A 10,923-nucleotide genomic window follows, 5' to 3' on the forward strand; every position below is an offset into this window, starting at 1 on the left:
CGCGCTTCTCAGCAAGTAGTATCTCAGAAAATTTAACCCAAAGCAGAGTAAGAATTAGCTACTATTTTAAGGATGCTTTGAAAAATTAATGTCTTATTTGACAAACATGTAACCTGTGGAAGTAAATTTCTTTCCCCCGATTTTCCTCTTAAGATAAATGACCCATCCCCCATTTACAAATAAACGGGGGTGTCCTAGCTGTTGGGAGAATCATAAAGTAAACGATCTGAAGTTATTTTTAGGACCTAGAGAGGTGCTCTGTCATTTCATCCAGTTCCTAGGTAAATGCCTAGTGTCTCCCTAGGGAGTGGGTGGTTGTCTTAGAACAGAGAGACAAGAGAGAGAAAATAGAGATGTTTTCTTTTGAGGAGTGGAAAATAACAAACTCTATTCCAAATTATGATATTTCTGTTTATTTTATTTGTGGATAATTTCTTAAAAAAGAAAACCAAAAAAAATTTACTTAAGAATTTTGCTTAAATATTTTGTGCTCCTGATTCTCAATAGGTCTACTTGTTTCGAGGTAGTAACTAGAGGAAAGTGAGTCTTGGTGTTACAGTGGGTAAAGTTCGTAATTTGAATTTACCAGTCAATCTGTAGGAACAAGATGTGGCAGTCTGCTTACTAAAGATTTATGACTTTGGAAACCCTATGGAGCATTTCTCTATTTTGTAGCATTGCTGTGAAGACCTAACAGCAGTGGGTTTGTTGGGAAATACCCTGTATAACTTGATTTCTGCGTCTTTTGACTTGCTAAGTGGACATACGAATGGGAACATAAAAAGACTTTATAGTTACTTTGTTGTTCATAAATTAAATAGTTCAAGTATTGGTGTGGTCATTTTGTAATTGCAAAGATAATTTAAGTTTTAAGATTGGAATCTGGGTTTTGAAATTTACAAAATATACTTCATTAATCTTAGAGTTAAAATAATTAACCTAAATTTTATCTTTTTGTAATTTAATATATCCTAAATAAGCATTTGGAGCGAAAATCTTGCAATTTAGTGATTACGTCTTCTTTTTTAAAAACAACTAGTCAGTTCCTTCTTTGAACCAGCCATATGTGGAAGGCTTGTGTGTTTCTCTTGAACCTCTACCTCCTCCACCACCTCTACCGCCTCTCCCACCAGAAGACCCAGAACAGCCTCCAAAACCACCTTTTGCAGATGAAGAAGAGGAGGAGGAGATGCTGCTTCGAGAAGAGCTGCTTAAATCTCTAGCGAATAAGAGAGCTTTTAAACCAGAGGTAATTCAGGCATTTGGACCTGTAGGTGGTGCCATTGAACTTAGTTTTAGGTTAGCCCTGTATTTTATTGTTTGGGGGAGGTTCATTGGGCTTTTCAGCAAAGATGAAAAAAGGAGTATGTCTAATACTAGTTTGTTCAAGATTTTTAATGATTATAGAAGGTTTTTAAAATTTTTAAATGTGTTCTGTTTTTTACTTATTCAGGAAGCATCTAGTAATAGCGACCCACCTTCACCTCCAGTTCTGAACAGTTCACAGCCTGTGCCAAGAAGTAATTTATCAGTAGTCAGTATTAATACAGTATCGCAGCCTAGGATACAGAACCCAAAGTTTCACAGAGGACCTCGTCTTCCACGGACTGTGATCTCGGTAAAAACAAAAATATTTAAACCTACTTGCCGTTTCTTCAAACCCTACCCTAACCTCCTCTCAAGAAATTAGTTTTTTTTCAGATTGCTTATCTTCTTTTGAGTCAGTTTTAGCAAATTGTAATTTTTGATTTTGGGGGGGTCTTTATTTTGCTTATATTTTCTTATCACTGAGTATACTATAGTGGAAAATAATCATGATGTTAACAGTGTTTAGGAGCTTGAAATGGCAAGTTTCATTTCACCTTATTTTCTTATGATTTGAATATAATACATAGAGCAAAACCAAATTGAAATCTTAACCCTCTGTTAAAAAGCCAGCTTTGTTCACTAACTCTTTATATGTAACTATAAAAGTGAAAAGATTTTAATTGTTGTAGAGTTATTTTTAAATGTTATTTTGTTGTAAAAGAATTAGTTCATTTAGATGGCACCATGATTAATTAGAGAAAGAAAATAAAAATTAGCAAGATGATTGTAGTATTTTCTTGAAAGATTATTTTCTTTTCATATAGTTAGTGCTATTGGAGGGGACAAAATCAAATATGTACTGTAACTAGAGGGAACCATAAACTGTGCTTCGGCATTATTATTTTTGCAAGTTGCAATCCAAAGAGGTTAAGTAACTTAGGCAAGCATGCTGTTAATTTTGGTGTAACTTAGAAAATAAGAGACTTTTTTTATTAAGCAAATATATTTTCTTTTCAGCTTCCAAAACATAAGTCAGTGGTTGTAACACTAAATGATTCAGATGATAGCGAATCTGATGCAGAGACTTCCAAGTCCACAAACAGTGTTTTTGGTGGACTAGAGTCCATGATCAAAGAAGCAAGACGGACTGCTGAGGTAAGTGCAAGAAGGAAAAGGGAAGACCATGTCTGTGCAGACTTTAAGTTTATTTCTTGAAAGTTATACTTTAAACATATTTTGATTCATGAGTTAGGGAATTATTTTAAGTATGTGGTGTTAAGATTATACAAGGAGGCTTCAAAAGTTTTTAGAAAATAGAACTAAAAGATTATTAAATATTTGGACTACATTTTCGAAGCCCCCTTTGTATACATTGCATTATGTATAAATTTAGATATAACAACTAGTCCCTTTTTTCATAATACAAAATATACGATGGGTACCCAAAAAACCCCAGAATTATGCTGGGCAGAGCGGAGCTTTTGTAGCACACATTTTTCCTTCTAGGCGAACAACAAGCAACTTGCTCTCAGTTAGTGCACCCAGTGACGTTGCCTGAGAAGAGTCCCTCTGGTCATAGTGAATTTTTTTGTATAAGCAGTTTTACTCAAACATCATTTTTCGTGATGGCCGATTTAAAAGAGTAGTAGTGTGCTGCTGTGAAATTTTGTTTTCTGCTTGGGAAAAATGGCACAGAACTTTTGTGATGTTGAACACAGCATATAAGGACAGCACTGTGGGAAAACTCAAGTGTACAAGTATTTTTCTCATATCAAAGAAGGTGAAATGAAAAAAAAGGAAATGTCTATTTGATGACAAACCTCGCTCTGGATGTCTGTCAACTTCCCGAATGAATGAAAATGTGGACTTGTACTGCATTTGGACTTTTGACTTCATACCACCAGGTCAAACTTAATCAGCTTTCTGTTTAGAGGTTCTGAAAAGATTGTGTAACAGCATGTGACAAAAGAGGCCTGATTATTGGCAGATGGGGAGGTGGGGCAGGTTTTGCCATCACGACAATGCACCTGCTCACACAGCCATCTCAGTGTACCAGTTTTTGGCAAAAAGCAGCATGCCTATCTTGCCCCATGCACCTTACTTACTTGACCTCGCTCCTTTCTACCTCTTACTGTTTCTGCGAATGAAGAGGGGCATGAAAGGACAGCAACTTGAAGAAGAAGAGGTGAAGAAAAAAAAAAAGATGCTGTCAGCCATCCAAGCAGAGGAGTTTGAGAAAGGGTTTACAAAACAAAACAAAAAGGCTTCCAATAATGGAATTGCAGATTTGACAAATGTATTAAGTGTAATTGAGAGTACTTTGAGGGTGATGAGGTAGTAAAAGTACATAGCTTTGGGGAAAAAATTTCATTTTTCGGGGGGGGATACCCCCTTATAATTGTCTTTTATGCTTAGGACATTTATTGTTTTGAAATTAGTATTACCAGACAATAAGTTATTAAAGTATATGATCAAAGTATAAAACTTAAATCGTTCTGTTGTATTTCTGTTGCAACAGTTGTGAAAAATAGTTTAATGTTTTTCAAATTGTAGCTGCTGACTAATTTGTGGACTGTGCAACTTGATTAACAGCCGATATTGTCCTTAAAAATAGGAAAGGGAAATAACAATGAATGTATATATTGTTAGAGGTTATCCTGACTTAACGATAGGGTTCCATTCTCACAACTCTTAAGTCAGCTCTGATAAAGTCAGATTCCTGTTGTCTTCTATTATCAGTGTCTTTATAAATTCAGACTTTGTCTTTTGAAACATTACACAATTGTACAGATCCTTGGTATTGCATATAGTACATAGTACTAAAACCAGGGGAGAATGGCAGTACTTATAGTTCACTGTATCTTAAACACATCAGTTTTTTACCTGACTTTACAAATCAGGAGTTACCTATATTAAGAAATACGATAATACAAGTGTCTACTGGGTTGCCATATATGTCTGGTGTTACTTAGTTGGTTGACTTAAAATGTTTTCTAGCAAGCATCAAAACCGAAAGTACCCCCAAAATCCGAAAAAGAAAACGATCCTATGCGAACACCTGAAGCTTTACCTGAAGAAAAGAAAATTGAATATAGATTGCTAAAAGAAGAGATTGCCAAGTAAGTAGTATTTTATGTAATTAGCTTTAAAAGTGCATGCTATTCTCAAAATTTCCTCTAGTTGATAAAAAGTTTATTGATACTAGGGAGTGATGTAGTTTCATCATAGATGCAAAGGGAATTTTTTTCTAGCTTCCTCACCCAGGTGGGGGAGCCAGATGATCATCTGTAATCTTAAAGACTGCATTGAGATGTAAATAGCTTATAGAAAGATAAAAGCACATAGAACTACAGCATCAACTTTGAATGCCAACTTGGATCATATATTTTGGTCTTTTAAAGTTATGAGTATGATTCATATTTTTACCTTATGAAATGGTGTAAGTTTCCATTTTAAATGTCAATTTACTGTGTATTGTAATGAATCTGTATTAATCCTTTTAGTCGTGAGAAACGTTTGGTTAAATCAGACCAGCTGAAGACGAGTTCATCATCCCCAGCAAATTCTGACGGGGAAATTGATGGAATTGGCAGAATAGCAATGGTTACTAAGCAGGTTACGGATGCAGAAGCAAAACTTAAAAAACATAGGTGAGCTTCCCATTTGAGTAAATACTGTTATTGTCTACTTGTCCATTCATTAGGGGGATGTAATTTTGTGATGCATGTCATTATTAAACATGCTGTAAGATTAAAAATTCTTATTTTGAACACTTGGTAAAATGACAAATCTCTTTTTTGAATGATTATTTATATACATTATATTACTAGAATGTTAAAATAAATTACCAAGCAAAATTGTGCCTTTGAAGGAGAAATGTCCCCTTGAGATTTATGTATGGTTCATCCATTGTTAGACATTTTTGAAACTCCGCTTTTGAAATTTTCTTTAAAACTTTAGACATTAAAAAAATAGTTCAATGGAAGCATTTTTTTTTTGTCCTATAAGGTTGCCATGAGTCAGAATCAACTCACTGGTAGTGAGAGTGGTGAATAAAATGTGTGCTTGCATTATGATGGCATCATAAAGTACAAAGATAGGAACTTATGTTTTATAAAACTGTGTTGGTCACAGGGGGTTTCAAAATGCTTTGAGGTACAGCTTTACTTTAGTATACATGTAGAGCCGCTGCTTGATAGATATAATTACATAGATGTGTTATTTTCATCTCAAGAGCAAGCAGAAATTCATTAAATGATGGAAAAGCACAATGGTTTTAATTAACACGAACAGTTCTTCAACTGAAAGCCGGCCCTTTTAGAGATAAATAAAATGGGAAGGTTCTGTGAAAAGGTTGGCTTTTCCTAACCTCTTCTAATAACTAATTGACTAATTCTTAAACTTCAGGCCTTGACTATACAAAGTGATTGGAGTAGTGAATTACCCTTAATGTTGAATTCTCACTATCAATAGTACTTAGGGAATTTTAATGGTTTTTAAAACAAGCTTCAGGAAGTTCATCCATTCATAGTTAATAAAGAAAAGGGCTATAATGTTTGTTCTGTTTTCCAAATAAGAAGATATTGGATATTAAATATCCAGAGCAAAATAAAATGTAACAGTGTTTATAAATGCCTTTGGTCTTGGTTATTATTTCTCTTGAGCTACCTACCATGTTTCATAACATCTAAGATGTGCCATTATTTTGTGCACTCAGAAAGCATGCTGTCAATTAAAATATGGCATGTTGTGATTAAAGTTGTTTTGGTGTTAGAAACCCGAATAATTGCTTCATGACATACGGTAGTGACTGTTAGAGATGCTGTCCACCCAGTTCTGACTCAAGTAAACCCTCTGTACAGAAGAACCAAACAGTATCCAACTCGATACCATCCTCACAATGTTTTCTGTTTGAACTCACTGCTGCAGCTACTGTGCCAGTCTTATTCAGGGTCCTCCTCTTTTTTGCTGACCCTCTCCTTGACCTTCTCCAGGGACTGGTCACCTCCTGATAACATGGCTGCGGTAGGGAAGGCCTTGCCGTCATCACTTATAGAAAACATTCTGGCTGGACTTCAAAGACATTTGTTTGTTCTTCTGGCAAGGCGTCATTTGATTTCTTGGCTGCTGCTATTATGAGCATTGATTGTGAACCCAAATAGAATGTAATTCTTGACAACTTCAATTCTTCATTTATCATGATGTTGTTTATTGGTCCATTGTTGAGGATTTTCTTTATTTTTTTTTAAATAAATAATTTTATTGGGGCTCGTACAACTTATCACAATCCATCCATCCATTGTGTCAAGCACAGTTGTACATTTGTTGCCAGCAGCATTCTCAGAACATCTGCTCTCCACTTGAGCCCTTGGTATCAGCTCCTGATTTTTCCCCTCCCTCATCCCCTTCCCTCCCTCACAAACCCTCGCCAATTTAGAAATTATTATTTTTTCATTGGTTTTCTTTACATTGAAGTATCATCCATATATACTAAAGGATGTCGTCTTTGCTCTTCATCAGTAAATGCAGCAAGTCTTCTTTCCTTTCAGCAAGAAATGTGGTTTCATCTCTGTATCTGAGATTGTTAAAGATTCCTCCGCCAATCTTAATGGTTCGTTCATCTTATAGTCCAGCGTCATGGATTATTTGCTCAGAATAAGAGAATGAATAAGTATGGTAAAACGATATAATGCTGATTCACACCTTTCCTGATTTTAAACCATGCAGTATTCCCTTGTTCTGTTTTAATGACTGCCTCTTGGTCTATGCACAGGTTCCAAATGAATAAAATGAAGTACTTTGGAATTCCACTTCTTAGCAGTATTATCCATAATTTGTTATTATCTACCCAGTTGAATACTTTTGCATTTGTAACTCATCAAAATTATAAGAGAAATAGTATTATATATGTTGAAAAGAAGTTGAAATAAATTCTTTCAGTTTCATTTCTCTTAGAACTTTTCATAGCAAACGAAAAGTTAAAAAAACAATTCATTTTGAGAAACGATGTACAAATGCGCATTACACAATTGATGTGTGTATGGATTGTGATAAGAGTTGTATGAGCCCCTAATAAAATGTTTAAAAAACAAAAACAAAACCAAAAAAAACCAATTCATTGTTTATCATTTAACACATTCTCTAATTTTCTGATCATTTTAGCTATCAGTAATTGTGACTATTTAAATATGTTATTTTTATGGGAAAGATGCTTCATTAAAAATACGATAAAATGTAAAATTCTGTACCTTCAACAATAACTTCCTTTTCCCGTACCCACAGTCTATGGTAACTGCTAATCTAGTCTCATATTTTCTGTGTTTGTGAATTTGCCTGCTGTAAGTATTTCATATAAAAGAAATAGAAATGTTAGGCCTTTTGCGTATGGTTTATTTTGCTTAGCATAAGGTTTTCAAGGTTAATTCATATTTGGCATATCTTAGAAATTTCATTTTATGACTGAAATACATTATATGTGTGTACCATGTTTTTTTAATCCATCTATTACTGGACACTTGGTTTGTTTGTCTTTTGTCCAGTGTAAATTTAAATAATGCTCCAATGAACATTGGTGTACAAGTATATGTTTGAGTCTCTGCTAGAAATTCTTGTGGGTATAGACCTACCAGTGGAATTGCAAGATAATATGGTAGTTCTTTGTTAACTTTAGAAGGAGCTTCCTCTTTTTTTAACCATAATATTCAATAGTTTAAAAGATATTGAAATTATAGCCTTACAATAGCTCTTTTCGTCCATTTTAAAAAATCTTAATTCTAAACATGTCTGTCTGCTTGTTTAGAAGTTGGACTTCCCTTTTGGTTCACCTGCCTTTGGATAGCATAAGTTAGAGATTATATGGTAATTAAGTGTACTTGATTGTAAGGATCAGATTAGCCATGGTTGAACTTTTTTTAAATTGTGAAAAGTAAATTAGATAACCTTTCAATAATAATCACACGTACAGTTCAGTGACATTTCTTACAGTATTGAACATTTACTAGGAATTTTTCAGCTGTAGGTCACATTATCCAGTATTAAGTATTTCAATTTTTTTAAAGATCAGCCCTGCTGTTGCTTTCCTAATATGTAGCCAATGTCAATTTGAATGCTTGTGTGACTAATGAAACATACAAGTTAAAAATACCCAATTAATTACCACCTAAATACCATGCAGTTTTTTGTTATTGATGGTGTCACTAACGTTTTCTAACAAAAAGTAATTTTTCCTCCAATTAGGATTCTCTTGATGAAAGATGAATCTGTTTTAAAAAATCTGGTACAGCAAGAAGCTAGGAAGAAAGAATCTGTTCGAAATGCTGAAACAAAGATTACAAAACTTACGGAACAGCTTCAAGCAACGGAGAAAATTCTCAGTGTCAACAGAATGTTTTTGAAGAAGCTTCAGGAACAAGTAATACTTAAAAAAAAATTAAAAGTATTGTAGTTTGGTATTTACTATACATTGGTGGGCCCAGTTTTTTACAAAACAACTATAAACTAAAGCCCTAGATATATGTGTAATGTATATCTTTTCGTGGAGAGATACATTGGAATATTTTTTATTTTCAATTGAATACCCTAAAACTGCTATTTTAAGAAGAAAGTATTTTCTCGCCTAGTTTTCATTTACATTTTCAGAATTACCCATGTATTTTCAGATTCACAAAGTTCAGCAACGTGTTACAATTAAGAAAGCTCTGACTTTAAAGTATGGAGAAGAGCTTGCTCGAGCAAAAGCAGTGGCTAGTAAAGAAATCGGAAAACGTAAACTGGAACAAGATCGGCTTGGAGTAAGTTGCTTATACAACTGTTGTATCTTGGAAATCAGGTGTTTTTTTAATTGATTTTTTTATTAATCATTTTATTGGGAGCCCTTAGAGATATTATAACAACTTATAATTCAATTAAATCAAGCATAATTGTACAATTGTTAATACCATCAATTTCAAAATATTTTCTTTGTTCTTGAACTCTTTGATATCAGCTTCCCTTTAGCTCCTCCCTTCCCCACTTTACCCCTCAGGAACCTTTATTTTTATGTTTATTATTATTATTTGCTGTATCTTAACACTGTGTAGTGTGTCCGTTCACCAGCAATTCTGTTATTCGGTCCCCTTGAATAAAGTTATGTAGTCAACATTGCTATCAGCTACTCTTCCTTCCCGTACCTTCAGTGAATTATTACTCACGTTACTATTTCTAAAGTTATCTATCTTGGCTTAAACAGAAATTTTTATGATGTGTTTGAGGGTGAGAGATGTATAAAATAACTCAAAAGTTACCCTTGCCAATGATAAGAGGATAAGATCAAAACTTGCTTTTATTTTATATTTTTAAAGTTCATTTTATTGGTGGCTCCTATAGCTCTTATAACAATCCATACATCAGTCCTGTCGTGCATATTTGTATACATTTGTTGCCATCCTCATTTTCTAAATAATTCTATTTGAGCCCTTGGTATCATCTCCCCACCCCACATGCTCATGACCTAAATGATAAATTATTATTAATTTCATATCTTACATCAACTGCTGTCTTCCTTTAGCCACATTTCTGTTGTTTGTCCTCCTGGCGGGGGTGGGGGAGTGGCACTTGCTTTTAAAAGACATTGTAGTCTTTTAAAAGATACATATATATATATACATACATATATATTTCATCTTTATTTTAATAGCAATAGCACAAATATCTTACCAGAAAGTGTTTTTTATATCACAGTGACGTAAAATGCTTATTTTTCTTCAGCCAAACAAAATGATGAGACTGGACAATTCTCCAATTTCAAGTCCAAGAAAGCATTCAGCAGAACTAATTGCAATGGAAAAAAGACGATTGCAAAAGCTAGAATATGAATACGCCTTGAAAATTCAGAAATTAAAAGAAGCCCGTGCCCTTAAAGCAAAGGAACAACTAAATATTGCTACGGTTCTGGAAGAGGAACCTGAATTTTCTTTACCTCAGCCATCACTTCATGATTTGACTCAAGATAAATTAACTCTGGACTCTGAGGAAAATGATGGTGATGATGAAATTTTGTCTGGTTCAAACAGAGAACGAAGAAGATCCTTCTTAGAATCCAATTCTTTTACTAAACCTAATCTTAAACACACTGACACACCTAACAAAGAATGCATAAACAAGCCTACAAAAAATAATTTAGAAAAGCCAGAACTTTTTCTAGGGTTAAAAATCGGTGAATTGCAAAAATTATATTCAAAAGCTGACAGCTTAAAACAACTGATTCTAAAAACTACCACAGGCCTTGAGGAAAAGGTTTTCCGTGGCCAGGTGATCAAACATTTCATACTCTATAAAATCTGGAATTCACTTTAATGTAATTTGTGCCATAAAATCTTTGTTTTCTTTTACAGGAGATATCCGTGGATGTGGATTTCGTCACAGCACAGAGTAAAACAACAGAAGGGAAGCCATGTCCTTTTAGACCCTACCATAGCCCTCTTCTAGTTTTTAAATCCTACAGGTATAAAAAAGATACAGTAAGCTCGAATTTGGGGAGTGCTACTTGGTTCTTTTTGTGTGTGTGTGTGTGTGTTTTTTTTTTGTTTTTTTTAACATTTTATTAGGGGCTCATACAACTGTTATCCCAATCCATAC

The 10,923-nt window shown here is 34.1% G+C and overlaps 1 protein-coding gene across 1 annotated transcript in view; it reads left to right on the plus strand.

Moving 5' to 3' along the window:
* The window catches only part of ZFC3H1 (zinc finger C3H1-type containing), a 63,677-nt gene that overhangs the window by 27,055 nt on the left and 25,699 nt on the right, over positions 1 to 10,923 (plus strand). The window contains exons 7-15 of the mRNA XM_004700785.4: positions 1,044 to 1,249; positions 1,454 to 1,618; positions 2,326 to 2,463; positions 4,306 to 4,427; positions 4,812 to 4,958; positions 8,545 to 8,719; positions 8,967 to 9,098; positions 10,054 to 10,596; positions 10,680 to 10,789. Of these exons, the coding sequence (XP_004700842.1) occupies positions 1,044 to 1,249; positions 1,454 to 1,618; positions 2,326 to 2,463; positions 4,306 to 4,427; positions 4,812 to 4,958; positions 8,545 to 8,719; positions 8,967 to 9,098; positions 10,054 to 10,596; positions 10,680 to 10,789 (1,738 nt within the window). The remainder of the gene's footprint in view (positions 1 to 1,043; positions 1,250 to 1,453; positions 1,619 to 2,325; positions 2,464 to 4,305; positions 4,428 to 4,811; positions 4,959 to 8,544; positions 8,720 to 8,966; positions 9,099 to 10,053; positions 10,597 to 10,679; positions 10,790 to 10,923) is intronic.

Source organism: Echinops telfairi, unplaced genomic scaffold (assembly GCF_000313985.2).
Source record: "Echinops telfairi isolate 266 unplaced genomic scaffold, ASM31398v2 ScPeMD7_2;HRSCAF=8, whole genome shotgun sequence".
Lineage (NCBI taxonomy): Eukaryota > Metazoa > Chordata > Mammalia > Afrosoricida > Tenrecidae > Echinops > Echinops telfairi.